Source organism: Mytilus galloprovincialis, chromosome 5 (assembly GCF_965363235.1).
Source record: "Mytilus galloprovincialis chromosome 5, xbMytGall1.hap1.1, whole genome shotgun sequence".
Classification (NCBI taxonomy): Eukaryota; Metazoa; Mollusca; class Bivalvia; order Mytilida; family Mytilidae; genus Mytilus; species Mytilus galloprovincialis.
Window position 1 is genome coordinate 8874636 of NC_134842.1, and position 25208 is coordinate 8899843.

The following is a 25208-nucleotide window of genomic DNA, read 5'->3' on the forward strand; positions in this document are numbered from 1 at the left end:
GTTATAGTTAAATCATATTACTATATACTAATATCTACAATATATATGTATAAAATAAAATCTTTCTATGCAATTTGCATAGCGCTGAAGTCAACATCCTTTGAGCATAGCTGTAGTTATGTAATACTCAATGATAGAAGGGAATATTTAACAATAATTACAAACTTTGACGGCTATTGATCTGTTTAGATAAATGACATGAAAGAGTCGTGTATATAAACCAAACAATATAAAGTTTCTATTAAATCCAATTTTATTTTTTCCCCTCTTATATTCAAATCATTACCTAATTTTTGGAATTTAATATGTTTTCTTTTATGAGGAGCAAATGTGTTTTGTCAACCTAACATGTTGAATATGAAAAAAGTATAGATTAACTTCTTCCTATTAATATAAAGGAGTGTGAATGGGTGTTTAATGAGGATCATGCTACACTAGTGCAGTAAAGAACACAAACGATGGGTATAATCAACAAATTACAGATAACAGGTTGCACTTATGTAAATACAGACAATGCAATTTCTCATAGAAACTCCCTTTGTGGCTAAAACTTTGTCACATTTACTATGCAGTTTCATAAAAAAAATATACCCTAGAATGGAAAGTTGATATACTCTACTTTTTTATTCAAAGGTCAAATCAAAGGGCTGTTCAGCATATTTTCAATGTTTATATGCCACAAACTTCTTAAACTTATACTAAAATTCTGTAATATCCCTACCTTCACTTTGGGTTTTCTTTGCCACTTACAAGGTCTTACAAGTGTATCTATACTGGTAACATTCTCAAGATATGTCTCTATGAGATGAAACATAGAAATCACATCTAGGAACCAGTATGTAAACAAAACAAAAATATTTTGTTTATATATATCTCCCCTATTGAAGCGTAGTATGTGAAACAGATGTTTTTCCAAAGTGCAATCTACAACAAACTTTCCTGTTAAATTGACACATTTAACAGCTATCTAACTTGACTTACTATCGTTTGCCATATCATTATACATATATGCCACACCATTGTGTCTGGCGTCACCATTGATTCTGGAATCACCATTGACTCTTATATCACCATTGATTTTAATATCACCATTCACCAAAGGAATTTCTCTACCTCGTGATGATCCAGAGTAACTGTCATTATATTTGTGTGTGGCTCTCATTGGTCCTAAATATCAAAGACAATCAAATTGGTTCATTCTTTAAAATAATGTTTCCTAATACATGTACATATTATTATGATTCCATGGTGGAAAAAGAAAAGTTATAGATTTCAGAAATGAGACTGATGAAGCATTCATTCAAACAAATTACATGACTTAGTTTCAGTATAATTGCAAATGATGTTACGACCAAACAGAAACTTTAAATTTTTTAAATTTTTTCTATCAATTTCTGTGTAAAACACGACTATCACATAATCTATTGAGAATGTTGTCAAAGTTGATAGCATCTGTGCTTGTTGTTTGTTGCTGTATGTCATATTTGTTTTTCTGTTTACATTAATTTGTTCATTAATAAGGCCTTTTTTTGTTTAATTATTTTGTTCATGAATTAGGCTTTAAGTTTTCTCGTTTGACATATATTATAGTTGCTTATTTCTGTGACATTTCATTTTTTTGAAGAGTTAAGTTCAGTCAATTGACAATCATAGCACATCTTATTTTTATAATATAAATATAAAAAAATTGCAATACAAAATCATGTAACTTTTAAGCCATTTTCAGGATTGTCTAAATAAGAGTATGTTTAGGATTGTTTTGAGAAATGACAATATGTAACTAATACCTGGTCTGTCTAGTTGACTTCTGGTAAGTTCATCATCTGGTCTGTGAGGTGACCTTGACCTACTCGAAGGTCGATGTATAACAGTACTAGCTGTGCCTGCACTCTGAAAGTTCATTTTTCGTTAAACAAATGACATAAAAGGGCAGATGCAAATAAGGCAATATCTAATACATAAGATATAAAATGTTATAGGTTTGTTTGAGAAAATGATTAAAGTGTGAAAAGTTAAAAACCAGAAAGGCAAATGACAAGAATAACTTACACTGGACCAAAATATCAGGTGAGCTGAGTAGGTTTGACCTTTATTTCAATTCATTATATGCAGATCTTACCAATAACCTAAACCACAAGGTAATCAACCATGATTAAAATGACAAACAATGATCAAATGTACATAAAATGTAACTATTATTCTTAATAGATGTAAAGCTGCATATCAAATTTTCTGAATAAATTCATTTAAGTGTAAAGAGTTCAAAGAGCTGTCAAATGATTTAAACGTAAATGAATAGCTCCAACAATAATGTGATTAAATAGAATTGGTTCCATACATAATTATTTCTAAATCCAGAGAAGATATACATTTATCATGTCAGTTGTCATTAGTTGTAATGTGTATGTAGATCTTAGTTCGGTGAATAAACACATATAAACTATAGATGTTTATTGTTGGAAAATATAAAATTTATATGCAAGACTTTCAGAAAAAGAAGGAAATTGAAAGACAGTTAGCTTTTCTGTTTTGTTTCATAACAAACACATCGATTTTATATTTTTTAACAAACAAATGTGGTTAAAACCTTGTCAGAACAGAAGTTCTAAAAAATCTTTTAATATTTTCTATACAGTCTTATATAAAGTATAGGGACACAATGATTGCTTTTGACAATATATTACTAAAGAAACCTTTTAGGCCTATCAAATTTTGAAAATAAATAATTTCTGACAAGATTTTCCTAAAAATCTAATAGCTGCTGATCAAAGGAGAAAACTCCCAATCTTATCTGTCTAATGTAAAGTCAGACAAACAGGATTTACAATGTAATGCATGCAGAAAGAAAACTTTATTCTGAAAGTATACTGGTAAGAGTATTGTGGAAAATTATTGCTACAATATATAACATAAAATTTATTTAACTTAAACTACTGACTGTGACCTTATTAAAATGATTAAACCTACCGACTGTGACCTTGATAAGGATGATATTTCTGCATCTATTTTATCAAGTATTGTTGATATAGGATCTGACTTCATGTTTAGTGTAGTTATGGGGGTTTTGAAGTTTTTCTTATGTCCCTTTCTTTCCGGTGGTTGGTCATCAGCTACATCACCTTCTGTAATTATAAAAAATCTCAAATAAAATATGTTTTATAACATTAATGGAATACACAAATAACAATCATAATAAATTGTACATATTTGTTATCAAAGACACAAGTACACAAGGAAAAAAAAAATGAAGAAAAAAAAACCAAAACAAGAATATGTCCAAAGTACACGGATGCCCCACTCACATTATCATTTTCCATGTTCAATGGACCGTGAAATGGGGTAAAAAATCTAATTTGGCCTTAAAAGTAAAAAGATCAACCATTAGGGAACATGTGTACTAAGTTTCAAGTTGATTGGACTTTAACTTCATAAAAAACTACCGTGACCAAAAACTTTAACCTGAAACTCACACTTTTAATTTCTTTGTTCAGAGGACCATGAAAATAGGGTCAAAAGTCTAATTTGGTTTAAAAATAAGAAAGATCATATCATAAGGAACATGTGTACTAAGTTTCAAGTTGATTGGACTTCAGCTTCATCAAAAACTACCTTGACCAAAAACTTTAACCTGAAGTGGGACAAACATACAGACGGACAGAAGGACTCACAGACTAGAAAACATAATGCCCCTCTACTATCGTAGGTGGGGCATAAAAGTGCATAAAGCTTAATTCTTAAAGCCAAACAATTTGAAAGAAATGTCCAAATCACATGTTGATTGAGCAAAAGTTACTGCAATTCAATGAGTTGTAATTTATTATTCTATTTCAAACAATATGTATCATATATGCAGGCGCGGATCCAGAGCTTGAAGCGGAAGGGTTTTGTGAGAAATGTTTTTGAACACTAGAGAAGTTTTCTTGTTATACCAAACCATATGTTTTTCAATAAATGGCACACTTTTTGTTCATCTGGCATATGGTTACTCTAAATAAACTTTTTGATTAGTTAAACTATTTAATTACAGATCATATCTACCCGTTTTGCTGTATCACCCCTTGCATCTATTCCTCTAGCTGCATCTTATCATGTGTGTTGGTAAAGTTTTGTGATCTTAATGAGGCTGTTTGGGTGTATTTTTTTGTTTGTTTGTGAGAAAAAAATTTCGTCCTGTGAAGTTGAATAGACAATGCATGGGAAATAGTGCAGCCACGCATATTAGAAGCATCTTTTTAACCCGTACATTTCACGTCACAGTTATGAAAAGGAAAAGAACTAGGTGGAATCCAGTTTTCATTTAGAATGTTATACATTTGAGCACTAGGTACAGATGTGGAAATAAAGTTATGACATGTGTATATTTAAAGGAGTGTAGCGACAACGTGTCACCCTATTCAGTGCTATTTATTCAATTTATAGTAAAGATAACATTAAAACAAGAAATAATTAATACAAAAAATATTTTGCTAACCCCCCAATCCCCCCAACCCCCCTAAATCCATTAGACTAAGTGATATATGTGTAATCATGACCATCAGCTACAATATACAGTCGGTATTTTAATTCTAAGCTATAACAGTTATTGAAGGGAGAGAACTCTAGTATACTTAATGATTTTCATTGTATTACCAAATTACTTCAGTTTTCATTGTTTGCGGTTGCACAATTTTGCAATGAAAGAGGCATATTAAAACCAATTCTTTAAAAAAAGGGATAATTTTTGTATATTATACACTGTATTGTAAGCTCCCCTAATGGGTAGATTCTACTTTATGACAAAATCAATAAAACTAATCTACCAGTATACTGTTCTTATCATATTATACTTTTTTAATGTACTTGTGTTCTTGAACACTAATGGTACAATAAAATAAATGCACAATCAATTTACATTTTGACTAGACATGTATCAGGTAGTATACAAACTGAGGAAAAATTTCGTCAAATTAAAGTAGAATTTTCACCAAAATATGATTTTTCATTATATATTGAACCTTAACTACAAGCAAAAATAATGTTTCTTAAATTTTGATTTTCAGTTTGTTAACAAAAGTCTTTATAATTCTATGACCTCCCTCTTTTGTTGGTTTTCAATGCATTTGATTAAACCATTATCTCATTTGACTATTGTACTTTTAAGTGAAATATTGGACTTTTTCCAAAAGTGAGAAAAACTAAATAACTCTAGATTGAAGTTAATATGTATTTCAATGTGTACATGGTATTGTATAATAATCCAAAGAGCCTTAAAAGTTACTGCTTTAAAGCCACTGTGGGATTTAGGCTAATGATTGCTAATTCTATTTTCCTGTTTTAAAACCTAACAGAATTACTAATATACAAAGGTGAGAGTTGAACTCTATGCTGAAACTAGAATCTCTAAAGAGTCTGTGTCGTGCACATGGATCTATGTGCATGTTCAACAATGGTCATTTTCAAATATTACAAACTAGAGTATAACTCATGACTCATATCTCTATTCTGTTGCTTTTTTACATTGCTGATAATTTTTTTCTGCTGTAATACCTGTATTAGAGCCAGACTTGACAGCATCATCATCACTCCATTCTACACTACCCCCTTCTACTACCATTTTACCACTCTGAAAATAACAATCAAATCAGTGTAATCATGTTTTGAATTAACATCATAGATATAAGAAGATGTGGTATGAGTGCCTATGAGACAACTCTCCATCCAAGTCACAATTTGTAAAAGTAAACAAAAAGTAAAAACTATTATAGGTCTTCAAAACGGTTCACATTAAACAGCAAGTTATAAAGGGCCCTAAAATTGGTATGTTTTATATGTTTGGTTTTTATCTTCTTATCCGTTTTTTTTGCTGTCTCAATAACATACATAAGTAATCTCTTGGTTTTCATATCTATATACTTGTTTTAAAGAAGTTCAGAAGGAATCAATCAACATTTTAAACCTGCATATTTATTTTTAATACAAGAAATCAATTGAAGACAATCAATAATCTATAAGTTAAAATTCATGCCAGGATATATATTAAAAGTTGAAAAAATATGTAGTTTTGAGGTCAATCAGGACACTGATCTAAGTTTATGAATCATGGAATTTATAAGAACTTCTTATTTTTTTCTCATATGGTTTAATTCTATTTCCAATATCAAAACCATTTGTAACATAATTTACTACAAGTATAGCTGATTGATCAAGAGCCAATTAATCTGAACAAAAGGATCTGAGGGGTGAAGGTCAATGAGCAAATCAGACAATACATCTAGAGGTCAATGAATATTTCTTGATAAGTGTATGTAGGTAGTTAATTTATAAATGACCTGTGTGACCTGCTTCTGATAGAAATCAACCTTTAATCAATCAATACATCTGTTGAGCATGTTTGAGATGAAAAATCTCTATGCAAAGTCTGTTACTATCTGAATATTGAGTTGATATAAGTACCCTTCAAAGCAGACCAAATTCTTCTTTTACTTCCTATTTAAATGTTTCAAAATTGATCAAAGTCTTATTCATGGACATGTCTATGTGCATTTGCCTAAGGTCACTTTCTATCCAAAGCAGCTGACATTTTTTATCTTTTTTTCCATATACAAATAAACTAGGATGTATTTACCATGTCATTCCATTCCAATACATTTCAAGTTTATACCTCACTGAATATAATACCAATCACTAAGTAAAAGTCAGGATTCAATTTTCTAACTAAGCCCTTTGATTTGTCTACTGTATTAATAAAAGAAACATACACCAAAGGTCAAGTTCATTCTCTTTCTGCCAGTACAAAACTATATAAACCTTTATAAAATCTTGTTTGAAATAGGGATTACATACAATAAAGCAATATGGGTAAATCTTGTAGACTAAGAATTAGTAATACTTCTTACAGAGTGTTCCTCAAGTTTTTATTTGTGTTATTTAATTGATTGTACAAATAACATTGAAACCTTGAAAGAATATAGTACTAAGACATTTTTACAATGGCAAGGGCAATCAAATTGACATTTCAATAGATATATGGAATCATCACTGTTTTACATGAAATTAGCACATTTTTACAACAATAGTCTGGAAAAAAGAAATGTAATAGAAGGTTTTTCTCCTTGAAATTTAATAAAATATGCTGTTTACTTTGCCTCCTGTTTAATATGATATAATTGCAGATTTCATTAGAAAGAGAGAAGACAACAAGGAGAAGATCAAAGTACATCAGTAGAAAAACACATTGGCCAAAAGAGTAAAACAAAAAACAGACAAACTTTACTGCTGCTAATGGGGAAGTTGACAATTGGAAATTTGAAATTATCACAGTTAACAGATTGACCTAGTTTGACCAAAAATGTCTGGTACATTAACTAATATACAAAAATACCAGGGTTTTACTTCTTAGGATCTAAAACAGGCTGTTAACTAATTAGTATTTTATACATCATTATTCATTTCGTAAAAAAGACAGAAATACAAAGGACAACATCAAAGAAAATAAGTCAATTATAACCACACAACATCATGGCAAAATGAAAAAAAGATGCACAGAAAAACAGCCGTCCACAAAACGCTATGTACAAAAAAAACTAAGAACTGGACATAAACCACATCAATAGGACAGTGAACTTAGATTCTGTGGGAGGGTAAGCGGTTCAATAGAAGCAGGTATAAAGCTTTAATTAATTCTGTATCAGCTGATCAAATTACCTCCACAAGAGATTATTTTATCACATACTTATGAAATATTTGTAAGCATGAAGGTCACACGTCCCCAAACAACTTGCAAACTTTTGTGACATACGTAAGACTCACAATACAAATCAGTTTGTCAGATATATTAAACAGTGGGCCTGTTGATGGCTGATAACTATGTATTATTGTGGACCTGTTAACTTATTATTCTTGTTTATATAATAGTAAATACCATTAGCTGTCAACATACATATAAATAAGGTTTAAAGGTCCCCACTATTTCAGTGCAAGTTCAGACAATTAGTGTCAACATAATACTAATACATGTATATTTCTGATTTCACAATTATAAGCACAGGTACTTGTCTCAGAAGACAATCTACATAGGGTAACATATAAAGGGAGCATAGGTAAACATACCTCCGTGCCTATGGTTATTAGGTCTAATTAAAGAAAGGGATCATTTAATTTATTTTACTTTTTTACTCACAGAAAATAATACAAGCATTTTTTGTTTTGCTCCTTCTTATTTTTTGTGTGTCTTTTAATTGCATATTGTTTTCTATGTAAAGTGTGTCCTTTTTTTTCTCAGATTCAAGCAAAAATATATAATAAATTACCCTATACATGTACATAGATAAGACTGTATATAAGAAAAGAATGTTTCATTTTCATGTAATATTTGTACCATTTGGGAAAGGAGAGAAGGGGAATTAAAACTGCATATATTCCTACTCAAATAGTTTTAACAATCTAATTACATATATTGTAAATCTCCAAATTATGACATAAAATTAAAAAAGGTTTGTATAGTAAATAGAACAGCTACATTCTAATATCAGATGCATATATCTGTAACAAGCTATTTCAGAAATCGCAATAATTAATCTAACATTTTTGTTCATTTTTTATAAAAAGCACTAATAAATGCACTCTGACATTAAATATTAAAGATGAATTCATTTTACTTACTGATTTATACATGGTCTACGTTTTTAATATTCCAAATATTTTACATCTTGTTCACTACACAGTACTATAATATCCAATAGAATTAATATGAATTATATTTTTGTATAACAAATCTCACTATATAATATCTCAAAAGATCGTCCAAAGATCAATGGTCCACTACTTGAAGCTATACAAAATCCAATTATCTCCCATTAATCCTATCTATTAACCAAAAAATCGGTGATTTAATTTCAACAATACAAATTGATTCTCACATTTTTACTTAATATTTTGTATTATTCTGTAAATAAATAGTAATTATTCCTATACATATAATTTGTGTATTTGCTAAAGTGATCCGACTATCCTGAAGGCTTTCACGATTTCCAATGTTGACATGAATGTTCCGTTAGTGCCATTATAAAACTATCGAAGAACTCAGTCAAGTTTAAAACCTAAATCCCGTCACATTTGTTAGAAAATTAATTTAGCATATGTAAGAAGATAAGGATTCATTCAAAATCTCTCCCTGTTATTTACATGTACTAATGTCTCCTTATATTAACAAACCAAAATGAAATTCCAATCGGATAGGAGAAAATCTTCTGATTTAAAACATATAACCCAATCTACCGTTTTAAATCAGTGTTGGTTTAACTGAACATTTACAGGTGAATAATTTGTGGGGTTACAAATTTAAACACAAATCTTTTCATGGGTTTGTCAATGGTATATATCAATAGATACAAAAGGTCTTGATATGGAATATCTTGAATTTTCTTGTCTGTTTATAAACGTACCAAAATTACCCGTAAATCTTTTTAATCGTAGATACTAATTTACCTACACTGACCAGAAATATGATTAAGAGATTAATTTCTTATCTCAGATCTATAGATTTTGACCATTATTCTTTTTAGAATTCTTTATCCCTGTCCACAAATTTGATCAAAAGATAGATTCTTATCTTGAATCTGAATAAAAGAGATTTTTACCATTCTGCATAATCAAGTATGATCTTGCAGGTGGAATGGAAATTTTTTGCATCTTTAAAATGCACACTTAGATGTCATATCTTTACATGTCTTCATTGTTTTAAACTTGATAAATATGGATTCATAGACACAAGTTCACCCCCAGTATACAGCTGGAGGAGTGCTCAATTATAAATATGGTTAGTGCACCATGATTTGTCGATTTTTTTTCGCCAATTCATTGTCTAAAATTATTTTAATTAAATGTTTGAACAAAGTCACTTGACATTTATATCCAGGACCAAGCTTGTACTGTCAAATAGTTAGAAACACAGACAACCTTGAGACATACAGCATATAAAATCCAGTGGCGGGTCCAGGGAGGGGGGGGGGGGTTGTTTGGGACTCCCCTTTTTTGGACAATCAATGCATTTGAATGGGGACATATAGTTGGAACACCTCTTTTATCCTGGGTTGGAAACCCCCCTTTTAAAAATAGCTAGATTGGCACCTGAAATCACAAGTGCCTTTTAAATTTTTAAAGAATATGGCATGTTTTTTTCATTGAAATGCCCTATTCAATACATATGTGATACAATGTCAAAGACTAGAATGGCTAGGTTTCAATATATTTCTTAATCTTATAATATGAACCATCATATAAATTGAAATTATGCTAACATTTGATAATTCAGTTTTTTTTTAAATATGCTAAAGGGATCCTCTATATTTGAATGTTCGTAAGTAAAGGTGATAGATATTATAAACAAGAGGCTGTCACAACGACAGCAAACCGGATTTATTAATATTTATTTGTGTCCTGGCAATATCACAAGAACCATTACTGATGAATGGTGAAATTGAAAATCGTCAATATCAAATTTGACCTCCATTTTGTCATCAGTATCAACATCTTAAAATTTGAAAAGCTTAGATTGAATGGTTCATGAGTAAATGCAACAACGTGAATGGAAACGCCGTTTCACAATCTTTCAAGAACCATTACTCCTGAACGGTAAAAGTCAAAATCGTCATTATTGAACTTGACCTCTAATTTGCCATCAGTAACAACATATAAAAATTTCAAAAGCTTTGGTTGAATGGTTCATGAGAAAATGCACGGACACGACTGGAAACACCATTTTTCAATCTTTCAAGAACCATAACTCCTGAACGGTAAAAGTCAAAATCGTCATTATTGAACTTGACCTCTATTTTGTCATCAGTAACAACATATTAAAATTTGGAAAGCTTTGGTTCATGCGTAAATGCACGGACACGACTGGAAACACCATTTTTCAATCTTTCAAGAACTATAACTCCTGAACGGTAAAAGTCAAAACGTCATTATTGAACTTGACCTCCATTTTGTCATCAGTAACAACATATTAAAATTTGGGAAGCTTAGGTAGAACAGTTTATGCGTAAATGCACGGACACGACTGGAAACTCCATTTTTCAATCTTTCAAGAACCATAACTCCTGAACGGTAAAAGTCGAAATCGCCATTATTGAACTTGACCTCCATTTTGTCATCAGTAACAACATATTAAAATTTGGGAAGCTTAGGTAGAACAGTTCATGCGTAAATGCACGGACACGACTGGAAACCCTATTTTTCAATCTTTCAAGAACCATAACTCCTGAACGGTAAAAGTCAAAATCGCCATTATTGAACTTGACCTTCATTCAGTTGTCAGTAACAACATATTAAAATTTTAAAAGCTTTGGTTGAACGGTTCATGAGTAAATGCACAGACAACATTTGATTCCCGCCCGCCCGCCCGACCGACCGCCCGCCCGCCGTACATCCCCAAATCAATAACCGACATTTTTGTCACAAAAATCCGGTTAAAAAGAAGATTTGGTATGATTGCCAATGAGACAACTATCCACAAAAGACCCATGATAATAGAATAAGTAGACAGCTCTCTCACAAGCAAAAAACCCCTAACTGTAAAAATATGTTAAATGATTCCTACAAATAAACAAAACTTAGTAAAAAGTTATCTTCAGTTTCCGAGGAGATATTATACATCTAACGGGAAACCTTCTATTACGTAAGTAATGTTATATTACAAAATCCTTCTCTAATTTATCAATGTCTCTTTTCAGAGGTTTGGCACGAATTCACAAAAAAAAAATGCAAGCAATTATTTCTTAAAATGCAGTATGTTCATGGTGGTGAAAATTTAGGACAATTTTGAAACATATATATGAAAGACATTTATCACAATGTGTGGCTAAGTCTCAGTCTGATTATTATCAATATACCCTAGAAAACATGATTTTTGATAATGCTTAACAATAGTGTCTACTGGTATGCATTTGTTAGGCAATTATTTTCCTACATACATATTGTGTATATGCAATGTAAAAGTCCTTCAAATCGTCGCATTTGATCATATTTATTGCAGGTGAGTTATGTAACACATAATAACATTATTTCATTAAAGCCAAATACGGCTTGTTTATATTGTTCAGTCATTTCAATTTCCCACTATTCTATGACAAATATAAAATGATTAAATGAAATTATAACTTGATTGACGTTATCTGTAAGTCGATAGAAGTCACGGAATTTGTCTTGTAAATTTCCTATAATAGGTGTAAAATCTGACAAGTTCCCAGACAGTAATTGAAAATACAAATATACCCCATAAAGAAATTAAATGTATTCTGCTGTTTCAGAGAACCTGCTGCTCTTTTCCAAAAAATAAATTTAATATAAAAATATCAATATGTCATAAACATTTCAGTATAGCTACGAACAATTATCAGAAATGTTTTCAGAGAGAGTCGCAGGTATTTTAAACAAGACATTCTTACGCACAAAAGTAAAGGAGTAGGTTCAGTAAGACCCCTTTTTGGCCCCAAAATATAGCAGTTTTACAAAATTGTTAAAATGTAAACCTTTAGTTATTTATTGGACAGTAGAATGCTTCTGTTACATAAATATGGGCTGTTTTTTTACAACACAACGCACATATATCCGGCACTAGCACCATTAAGTCATGCTAAATTACTGAAATCCTCATAATTCTAGCATTTTAGTTAAATTTTAGACGGTTTTCGTGTAAAACGAAAGTGGCCGCATTCGTGTTCATCCTTAATATTAAAATGTAAGTTGTATTTTATGATAATACATAACATATATAAAGGTTGAGGATGAACACGGATGCGGCCACTTTCATTTTTTACCAAAAACCATCTGAAAAGTGACATTTTTCGGCATATTAGGTAGATTTTTCATACTTGAGCTTGAATCGGATCGTTTTTAATGACTAAATCTGTTCAAAATTTAACATAAGCTAATTAATTCAAATAAAATAGACACTTAAGTGTTTAAAAAGTGGTCAAAATCTTTCGTCAGATGAACCTGAAATTTGAGGCCAAAATCGGTCCTTACCGGACCTACTCCTTTATCAAATCCGCCACCAGTTGATGAAATTATTCTGTAATATCTACAACTTTAGGAAATATATACTTTTTTATCTTTTTTTTAACGTTATATGAAGACATAGAAAAACATTGAAAGCCACAGATTTTAATACAAGGATTCCATATTCACTGAACAAGTATACATTATTGTTTAGGGGCCATGCAGCTTAAGCCCATTTCTGAGTGCAGGGTTTACTTGCTGCATTGAAGACCCATTGGTGGCCTGGAGCTGTTTTCTGCTATTTGGTCAGGTTGTGGTCTCTTTGACACATTTCCTGTTTCCTTTCATAATTTTATTTTTTATGATAGACACTGGTGTTCTATGTTATTTGACTACCACTTTAAGTTTGCCAAAAGTTTTAAATATTTCCTATACAAACATTACAAGTCTGGACATCTTGTTAGTCCATACAGTTTATTAACATATAACATTAAATTTACAGACATATAAAAGGGTCTTTGCTAGTTCAGCATCAGCAGTAGGAAATCTGTCATTCCGTCTCCTGATATGTGATTGGAGGAATCTAATGGTTTAAAATAAATGTTCCTACTGGCCATTGTCATTATATAAAAAAGTCAAAACACTGGTATAACTTGTCATTTTTCCTAATTAAGTAAACAAATAACAGTCCTTGAAAAAGCAACACGACAAAATTCTTAAACAAGAAAATAAAATTGAGAATGGAAATGGGGAATGTGTCAAAGAGACAGCCAACTAGGTCTTCTAAATTTAACACTTTTCCAAATTGCATAGTAGTGCAAATACACTTAAATAGTATAATATTACCTGATTTTTTGTTGCAAAAAGTCAAGAATATTTGGTCTTATTGTTTGTTAAAGGCACTAATGTATACTTATTCTAACATTCACTCAAAGGTCAAACAAACATTTGAATGTCAAGAATTTTCAATGTTTTACATGTAAACAAATCATTTAAATTCTACAAGGTAAAAATAAATCCTCAATTTTATCACAGATAATTGCTCAATTAAAGTTGATCAGATAATTAAAATAGATCTCCTTGAGGAGTTTACATACATCAATGATTTAAAAATATATAAAATGTTTCATAAATTGACTAAAATTTAAATTTAAGTTTTTTTTTCCTTATACTAGATTACAGATAAACTAAACATTTAATCTACTTTACACTGGACTGTCTCTCTGTGTTTGCATGATTAACTTTGATAACTTTAATGTAACTTAAATCATTTAACTGGAATTATATTGTACAGCAAATATGTGCCATTGATGATATCAAGAAGCAAAAAAAAGGAAGAAAAAAAAACGGTTTTAATCTGCAGAGTTTAAACATGTTCTGGATCAGCTAAGACAATATAAAACAGGATATATCGTGAATCAAAGTTTCAAAATAAAGATTTCATTTTCATTTCAAGTAAAAAAACACCACATTACATGTGTAAATGTCAACCGGGGCAAATCCAGAATTTTGGTTAGTAGGGTGCAAACTTAAATATTTCACAGAGCAGAGCAAGCCAAAATTTATTTTTTTTAGGTAAATATATCAAAAAGTCTTTATTAACCTGAGGAATCCCATGCTTTGCAAATTTTACCCTGCCCAAATCCCACCCTTTTGGCATGAATCTACCTCTGGTCAATTGGATAGCAACCCAACAACTCAGAAATACTATTATAGACAACTACATATTAAAGCAGGTGATGTCTATGGTCTAAAATGATGAAAATAAATTTAACAAAATATATCATAACTCGGACACCAATACAGTCAGTTATTATTTTTTTTGAATCATTGATCAATATCTAAAGAAGCACTTTACTAGCTCTTTCCAGATTTTGCTTTTAATATTCCAGTTCTTTATCATATTTCTGCTGAAAAAGAGCAACATAGCAAGATAAAGCTTAGTGCTAAAAGAAGCATCTAAGTTCCATAGCTAATCTTGATATAATCAAAAGAACCAGATATATCAGGATGCAAGAGATGGGCTACAATATCATTAATAATTGAGTCCAGTAAATTGTGTTTTTTAGAAATCAGAACCCCTTAAAAATTCTATTTTTGTTGCTATCGTTCGTTTTGCAAAATAATGCTTGTTTTAGTTTGGATCAATTCCAAAAAGATATACTAGTATATCAGATAGACAATAAAATGACTAAACTTTATATAAAGAAGATAATTCTGGTTTCACAATGTTTATGCTTATGAATTAGGTGAAATTTAGGTCAAAAATGTACTATAGAAAAATATGGATATCCCACTGTTCCAATATTGACACTTACCATATCCATATTTATAACCTGGTGTTGAGCTTCGTAGAGGTATTCTGGAGTGACATAATACATGAGTTCAACGAAAATCAATCAATTATATTAGACTCTTGATCATTTATCAGATAATTTGTTGTCACTGAATTTTCAGACAAATAGCAAAAACATTTGTAACTTGTTAGGTAAAAAAAAAAGCTATCGTATATATAACTCACTTTATCCTGGGAATTTTTTATTGAATAGAAATTTTTTCAAAGTTTTTGTGTTGAAATATCCACAGAAATTGTTTTAAAAGAGCAATATCTACATAGGCGGATTTACCCACTTGTTTTTATTCATGCTACAAAAATCTTTTATATTAAAGAAAGTCAGAATTATGACTTTGTAAAGGAACATCCTTTATTTTAACTGTTTAATTCCCATTTATTGGAGAAAAGTTTCTCGCCACCTATGGTAAAAGTACATTTAAACCAACAAAAAAATTCAAAAACAAACATGAATAAAATTCCTAAAAGTATACCTTCAAAAGTAAATGAAATGATATAAATTTTCCCTTTCATAAGTATATCTGCTTACCTGACAGGTAACATAATTAGAATTGATACAATTATACAGCACATGTATATAATATCTATTTCAAAGCAGGTCTAATCTGGATTTTGATTAACTTCCTCCTAATAATCAACATCAAATGAATTGTATTTAAAAAAAAGAAGAGAAATATAGTACTTTAATAATCACAAAACCACAGAACATAATTTCTTTTTAATATGGTCTAGGTTGCAAATATTTTAATAAGTAAAATTGAGAATGGAAATGGGGAATGTGTCAAAGTGACAACAACCCGACCAAATAAAAAACAACAGCAGAGGGTCACCAACAGGTCTTCAATGAAGCGAGAAATTCCCGCACCCGGAGGCGTCCCTCAGATGGCCCCTAAACAAATATATACTAGTCCAGTGATAATGAACGCCATACTAATTTCCAAATTGTACACAAGAAACTAAAATTAAAATAATACAAGACTAACAAAGGCCAGAGGCTCCTGACTTGGGACAGGCGCAAAAATGCGGCAGGGTTAAACATGTTTGTGAGATCTCAACCCTCCCCTATACCTCTAACCAATGTAGAAAAGTAAACGCATAACAATACGCAAATTAAAATTCAGTTCAAGAGAAGTCCGAGTCTGATGTCAGAAGATATTTTGTTGACCATAAAATACTGCTGTAATGCTTAGAGATCAAAACTATTTTCATTTGGTAAACTAGCGATGTGAACTTGATCTATTTGTATAATCAGAGTTTGGCCGACAGATAGTTGGTCAATTCTTGACACTCATGTCCTGTATTTAATTAAACTGACCATTGTAGCATGTACAGAAATTGTCTCCCTTTGTCTGTTTACAATAATGGTTCGTTTACGGCAAAAATCTTTCTTGTGAAAACTAATTACATTTGTATCTGCCAATTATTGTTTAACTTTAAGGTGACATTAGATAACTTTTTCCAGAGTTACAACTTATATTTCAAAAACTTGAAAAGATAAACTTGATAAAATTAAAATTAAATTGTCATCTTGCAAGGAATCATCAGTTATTTCAGGTATAATTGGTTGCTTATCAAAGAACAGTGGATAGTATCAGGAGTCTGATGTGGGAAAAGTACAAGTTAAACGATAACTCAATCAATTGTCTGAACAGAGAAGGGAATCAAATCAGTAGAAAAAGTTGGTAGTTAGTGTTTAAATGTCAAATTCAGCACATTTTACTAAATTGTGGTGGCCAGGTTTTTTCGGTGGAGGATGTTGGTGTTTTGGAGAGAACCATTGACCTAGTAGGGAAAGCTTCAGAAGAAAGGAAATTTTGACTTGCATGAAAAGAAAGTTTTTAAATGTCAATAAGTGGGAAGTATTGATGTTGTTATGTAGAAATGTGTGATCTCCTCTGTAACAGCTGTAACATAAGGAAAGACGGGTAATGAACAAAACATACATATGGAAACATGTGATTTTTATTTATGATTAGAAGAAGACATTTATGATGAAATATAAAGGATACGTAAAATTTCATTTAACTTATCTAAAATTCATATTTTTCAACATGGACTACAAATAAATGTATTTAAAAACAAGAATGTGTCCAAAGTACAAGGATGCCCCACTCGCACTATCCTTTTCCATGTTCCATGTAAAATTAGAAAGATCATATCATAAGCAACAAGTGTACTAAGTTTCAAGTTGATTGGACTTCAGCTTCATCAAAACTACCTTGACCAAAAACTTTAACCTGGACGGACGAACGGAACCACAGACGGACGGACGGACGAACGGAGCCACAGACCAGAAAACATAATGCCCCTCTACTATCGAAGGTGGGGCATAAAAATGTCAAGATCTTGTTTATTCAAATATCATTGTAATATGCTGTAGACCACCTGTGCTATTTGCATTACAAACAATTTGTTGTGGCTAGGTTTTTTTTTGTGGAGGATGCTGGTGTTTTAGAGAGAACCACTGACCTATAGTAGGGAAAGCTTCAGAAGAAAGGAAATTTTGACTTGCATGAAAAGAAATGTCAATAAGTGGGAAGTATTGATGTTGTTATGTAGAAATGTGTCATCTCCTCTGTAACGGCTGTAACATTAGGAAAGACGGGTAATGAACAAAACATACATATGGAAACATGTGACTTTTATTTATGATTAGAAGAAGACATTTACCATGAAATATAAAGGATACGTAAAATTTCATTTAACTTATCTAAAATTCATATTTTTCAACATGGACTACAAATAAATGTATTTAAAAAATATATCAAGATCTTGTTTATTCAAATATCATTGTAATATGCTGTAGACCACCTGTGCTATTAGCATTACAAACAATTTGTACCAAAGTCTGACCTCGTTGTTTGTTTAATTCTCAATACAAAACAGTGTCAATATATGCTGATATGTTCCTCTGTCATATAATTGCATTTTAAATATTCCATGTTGTAATGTATAATCACAAACACAGTACTTTGATTTTTTGAAGTACCGGTAAGTACCAAAGAACATGTGCACTGACCTTAACCTTTATCCATTTACAATAAAAATAAACATTAGAATTATTATCAATGGTATTCACATCTTCAATTAAAGGTCAACTTCAACAACTGTCAATAAAGTTAACTTCAATAACTTCCATAAAAACTGTCTATATAACATATTAAATTCCAAATCCCCCCCCCCCCTCCCCTAAGTGTTCTGTTGACTGTCATACCATGCATGGTAAAGATATAACAATGCCATACTTTCTAATATGACTTTTTTTCCAGAAACAATATATTCTAGGTATAAACACAAATAATCCTAAAATGTGCATGAAGTATTTCCAATTAACACAAAGGTCAACTGCACTCTATTGACAACATAGTCAAAAATTCATAAAATAGAAGCGGTCCATCCTTTTCTCATTAATTTTCCGTTACTCAGAGAAGAGATTGGAAATACTTATTTCATGTCAATTGTACTTACAACTTTTCTTACTTATTTCCAAATGTATATCTACTTTTAAATATGAACAGCCTACACTTGAGTAATAAGTATGTACCAACTCACAACTAAGACTTTTAATAATAAACTTCATACGGTAATGTTTATACACTTAATAACACAGTATGTAAATAGTTAGAGTTTTGTCATTATTGCTGAATGTTACTTTTAGGAAAAAGTTAAAAAGTTACAAATTTAAAGTTATGTCAACAAACTGAATTCAAGTAGAAAGAAAATGGTAGTATATCAGTCTTAAATTCAACAATGAAAAAGAAAATAATAACCAATTCTCACCTATACAAAATAAATAGGAATAAAAATTGAAATCCCTGTCGTTTACATTTAGGGGTGTAACCTGAATTTTTGAATAAGTACCACCTTGAAAAGATAATTTATAGTGTCTTTACTTGGATTGAGTCAAAGGGATGGACCCTTTCAGAGCAGAAAACCTAATAAAACAGACAGACAATCAGATTAAACATGTCCACCCCTTTCTGAATGTTTGAAATCACAGGTTTTGCATACAGACATGAAAAGAGACTTCAGTATTGATATCTATATGGAGACAGCGAGAATAATACATTAATTGACATGTTTACATGTAGTCTACAAAAAAATACAGTCATCTATTCCTCTGCCTGAAAAGTCAAGTAATGTAATGTAATATGTGTGCTCCAGTATTGTTTGTATCTCCCCTTAGGTCACAACGGCAAATTAAAAACTGCCTCAGGTCACCAGGTCACTTTTAATCATATAATACATGTAAATACAGCTGGTTTTTTTAACTTTTTCTCTAAATGACAGAGATATCAGGTGGCAAGGTTGCAAGGGCGATCGAGTGTCAATTTTGACCATGTTGGAGTCACAGAGCTGATTTCTCAGTTTTTCATGATGATTGACCAATCCTCCCCTTCTTCTTCACAAAAAATCTACTGACGCTAAATGTATAGTCATAGTTAAAGTACGATCCGCAAAACTGATAGTGTACTTTTAAAATTAAGATTTTTTTTCCGTATCAGGATAGCGGTAAGCTTTCCTTTACAGTGTTTACAAAGATTTCTATAAACATTGAGCAGACCATAGATAAGTATTATAGCTATAATGCATCCATGAATAGACACAGCTGCATCAGACTATGTAATACTATTTAACCATGATACATTCTCAGTCTATAATCCAGTATTCAAAAGTTTTGTATAATCTGGTAATGTTTTGTAAATAAAGAGTCTCATGCTGTTCAATACACAAATAATCACATTATATTAAAGTCTCACTCTCACACATGTGCTATACAACGCGTACTAAAGCTTTATACTTTATTACTGTGCATGTAATTTGATGGGAGACTTAAATTGAATATTTTATTACCAGATTCTCAATGATCTAAATATTGACTAGATTAGAGTATGTCTCAATGAATTTTCATATTATGTTTCAACATTAAAACAGAGCTGTAAAACAAGTTTAATGAAACAGGTATGTTTTGCTCAGCTTGGAAGGCTATTGGAAACCACAACAGTTATAACAAGACGCTGTCGGAGTGACAGCAAACCGGATTTTTGAACATTTATTTGTGTCCTGGCATTTTTCAATATCACTAGGGCCATTAATCGTGAACAGGAAAAGTGACAATCATCAATATCAAACTTGACCTCCATTTTGTCATCTGAAACAACATTTTAAAATTCAAAATTCAAAAACGCTTTGGTTGAACAGTTCATTGTTAGATGCGCATGCACATACACTTTTTTGCAGCCGCCTACCTATATTTGCCTACCCTACCCACCCACCCTGTACATCCCTAAATCAATAATCAGTTAAAAATTACTGTCCTTTGGCTTTGGATTTCGGTGGACAACTGTCCTTTGGCAATCATACCATATCTTTTTAATTTTATATTATCCAGACACAAAATTACAAGAAAATCTCTGCCAGAATGATTTCATAAATCAATTTTATCCAACTGAGAAGTTTTGTAGTGATGAAAGCCAGAATATTGCACTTTATTTAATATCTAAGCAACAAACCATTTCTATTCCTTGAAGTTCTCATCCCCCAGTGAACTTCCTCTAAGTTAAATGTACCACAGATATCTATTGTCTCCGTGGTATCTAATCAATGTCTACCTGTCAGTTTCTCTTTGTAATTTACGATTTACATTAATGTATGGTAATAGTCAAGTCAATCAAATCCTAATTGATGAGGTGATACATATCCAATTTGATTGCAGGTGCTCTTTCATCAGCTGATCGATTTGTTTATCATTTAATCTAAACATAATTGGTAGATGTGTTAAAATGAAAGGATATACCTTTTTCGGACAACTAATCAATGAAATGTAGACATGCAATAGTAATTAAAAAGCTATGTTTCTTCATCATGACTTTTAAGGAGGCTCGAGGGTATAAAAATTTCAGAAAAAAAATAAACATTTGTTTTTCATTACAAATTTTATTTATTACCATTTGTAGTTGTTACTTTAACATATGGTACCCAAAAAAATCCAAAAAAATAATTCGTGTTGGCCCCAGATGACTTTTAAAATGTAAACATCATCTAAAAAGTTCCAAATTATCTCCCTTTGGTGGAAAAATGCCATTTTTTGGCTTTAAAATTGAAATATCTCTTTTAACTCATCGGTGACCTATATTTTTTAATATAATTTCGATATATGCTTTACTTAAACTAAATTATTGTAAAATTTGAGCAATTTCTGTAATAAATTTCTTTTTTTATTTCGATATTAAATTTTTTTCTCCTATTAGTTCAACAGGAAAAAAACACTTTTACAAAGTTGTATGCTTCTTTCGAAGGCAGATTGTGAGCGCAAATGAACGGTGACCCCATTTTTTTATTTTATTTTTCTCTTAACTATAAGATAAAGTTCATTTATAGAAAAATATTGAGAAATCCTATATAAATGATTTAGACCCGCGAACCCTCTTAAGACTTTCATGCAGGCAAGAAAATGTGTAAAACTTGGAATGGATAATATATTTCAGTTCTATAACTAGATTCTAATGTGTCATGAAACAAAGTTTTAGAGATTGATATCTATACATTTAACAATGTTCTATAGAGAGAATATGTTGGTCTTGAATGAAATTTTTGAATATTAATTAAGTTGTATATGTCTTCCAAAAGAAATCCCATCTCAACAGGAGGAAAGATATTGAATGATAATGGTAAAAGTTATTTTTATCACTGTATGATTAAAATAAAAGTACATCTTTATATTAAAAGGAAGTACAAGAGTGCACATGCTGAAACGTCTCCCCCGATCCACTTACTGATTTTTCATATAGTGGATTGGGAAACAAGTTTTGCAACTTATATTTATCCCTTTCCAGGTGCGAGTGCTGTCGTGTAGTGGCATTAGCCTGCTCTTTTTCAAAATCTAAAAGGGTGTCTTTAAAGTGAAAGAGATATGGCTCTCTCTACCCATTGGTGAGCAATTCATCATCCCCTTCCGATGGACTATCATCGTTTTCTTAAGACCATACTCGCAAAGGGTGTCAAGGGAGAGCCAAAAATTTAGTCCCTGAAATTTTACCCAGGAACAGGAATCAACCAAGAACCTTTGTGTTAATAGTCCGATGCACTAACCACTACACCACGGCTCTCATTGAATTAATCATGCTGAAATTCGGTAATATGTCAAGCATCACATAATATTCATTATCAATGATCCATGTAAATCAGTTCAAGGTTAAAGGCACCCTGTCAGACAACGTGTACACCATGCCATCATTCCATACAATAGATATTGCTGACCAAGGCCATTGCTTAAAGTATTTAATAAACAAACAAAAAACAAATGAAAACTTAATACTTACTAATGAACCCTGAAACTAGGTCAAGGTCAGGTGAACCCTAGACAGACATGTGGATCTTTCTATCATTCCATACACCAAATACAGTGGTTATAATGCTTATAGTTATAGAACTTGATAAATAGACACAAAAATATAACATTGGTCTTTTAAATCATTTTTAAAAAATCTGCATGACAGACATGTATACCTAACAATCATTCCACACCGAATATATATAGATGATCTTTTGCTTATAGCTTATAGTAGCTGAAAAACAGACCAAGCCACAAAAAAACATAACAGTTATCAGACCAATGATCCATGAAAATCAGGTCAAGGTCAGTTGAAACCTGCCAGTCAAACATGTACACTTAATACAATCATTCCATGCATCAATTAAATGACTTATTGCTTATAGTATCTGAGATACAGACAAAACCTATACTGTGTATATATAGTAGTTAGTTATAAAAGGCCTGGGCATGACAAAATGTAGAACTATTCAAAGGAGAAAACTGAAGGCCTGATTTATACTTAAAACAATATTTACTTACTGTTTACTACACAGATAGGATAAAATCACCTACTATGCATCAAGTAAATAAACTATCAATTATAGAAAGAGGTCTCACTAAGAGTGACAATGTTCTATGTTTAATTTCCATAAATCGTTGTTTACTCTGACATAATACTCAAACCTCACGCCAAGGAATTTAAACTTTTCTATTCACTTCAGTCTATATGCAAGTATACTTTGCTTAGTTCAACCTTCCTTATTAGTATTTAAGTCATTGTAAAATAATAATAGTCTAGTCCAAGGTTTTTCATACAAATGTAACATTTCATAATTTGTTGTGTTTACTTAAGTTGACAACTCCCTTTTATATTATAAACATATCAATACATATGTCTATTGAGATTCCATTGATACAGCCTTATATATGAAGCAAAGCTATGATTTGAAAGGAATTTATGTAATAATCCCCTGAAGTGTTGCAGTTCCATGATCTGTGTCTATATGTGTTAAATGAGATGTTTGTAATAGAAGTATTGCAACCCATCAACACAAAAACAATCAGTTGAAAATTCAGGAATTCTTGCGATGGTTTTATCAATGCAAAATAGGCTACAGTATCAGCTTTGCAATATTTACAACTTACATTCATAATTTTAGTCATAGGATTTCACATTTTTGCAAGTGACCTATGACTCGCAATGATAAATGTATGTCTTCAATTCTGAATTTACAGAATTTAAAAAAATCTCCTGAAAATCATAGGTTTTTATTTGACATATATAATAACGTAAATATTTCTTTCATTTTATGTCATCGATCTTAAATATCCCAAAGTATATTTCCTTCTGAATGAATAAATCATTTCTTTACATGAAACAAAATACAAGTAATTCAATATATTGTTTTTGTTTCATTATTAATAAAGAGAAGTGCTTGTGAACCATTTCAAAATTGCAAACTGGCAGAAAAATTTAATTACAAATGTTATTTGAACTAAATACTAGATTTTCAGTCAGTGGTTAAACTGAATAGTTCCTGACAAAACCTTGGGTTCAATGTTCCGTTAAAACAAAAATGAAACATATCAATAGCTGGTTTCTATAATTATGAAATCAATTCAACCATAAAATGTGTCAAATAATTCTTTTAATCAAAATTTAATTATAACATAGCATTACTAAATCAATTTCAATCATAAATAAATTTGCAAACACTTGCAAGAAAAGTTATAAACTTGCTCATACTCAAAAAGAAATTTTGAAAATTCCTACCGAAATATCAACAGTAACAATTAACAAGACAAATCAATATCTTTTGTTTTGTCTATTAGAAGGGTATGCAGCTAAAGTATATTCAATGTTATTTTTTCTTTTTTATTAATCCACTTTTACTATTCTGTTGATTCATTCATTTTTGTGGATACCAATTTTCGTGTATTGAGGAAAACTTGCATTTTCGTGGAAATTTAACTTACTGGTTTTGCCAAAGTCCTTTTACAAGCCTTAATTAAAGTTTGTCATTCATGGAACATTGAAATTCGTGGTTTACCTTTACCCATGAAACCCACAAAAATTGATATCCAACGAATAATAGTGAATCCACAATATTCAATGTTAAATTTTTTCTTCATCAATCCACAATAATACCATTTTTTCATTTTCATTACTTTTTGTTTTGTTTGACAAGCAATCTCTTTAAGAACGTCTAAATTCTTCGTAATCTACCAACTAAAACATTTGCACCAATTTCCTCAAGCCATCTACCCTCAAGTCAACACGACATCTATAAACTTTGATCAATAGTGTAATACCACCCAAAGCTTCAGGTATTAATTCAAGCACCTGTACTCCAAAAATATATTGTAAATCACCATTCTGTAGGACTTACAAATTGATTAATCCATGAGAGGATATAATTTATTACAAGTCAAGGCAATGGGTAGCTTATTCCATTTTTAGCTACATGTATAGGTAGACCTTGTTTTACTTATGTTATCATTCTTCTTCCAGGCACCTAGGGCTTTACTTTCTGATTTCCATTTTTACCACTTTTAAGCAAT

The 25208-nt window shown here is 30.9% G+C and overlaps 1 protein-coding gene across 17 annotated transcripts in view; it reads right to left on the minus strand.

Moving 5' to 3' along the window:
* LOC143075075 (uncharacterized) overlaps positions 1-25208 on the minus strand; it is a 133501-nt gene that overhangs the window by 96866 nt on the left and 11427 nt on the right. For 16 of the 17 annotated variants that reach the window (XM_076250342.1, XM_076250337.1, XM_076250343.1 and 13 more), the window contains exons 2-5: positions 5527-5602; positions 2968-3122; positions 1788-1890; positions 982-1167 (exon numbers count right to left, since the gene is read on the minus strand). In XM_076250342.1, the coding sequence (XP_076106457.1) occupies positions 982-1167; positions 1788-1890; positions 2968-3122; positions 5527-5593 (511 nt within the window). In that variant the 5' untranslated portion in view covers positions 5594-5602. Of the gene's footprint in view, positions 1-981; positions 1168-1787; positions 1891-2967; positions 3123-5526; positions 5603-8640; positions 9262-25208 lie in introns of those variants that run through there. The other variant, XM_076250338.1, reaches the window with a different exon arrangement.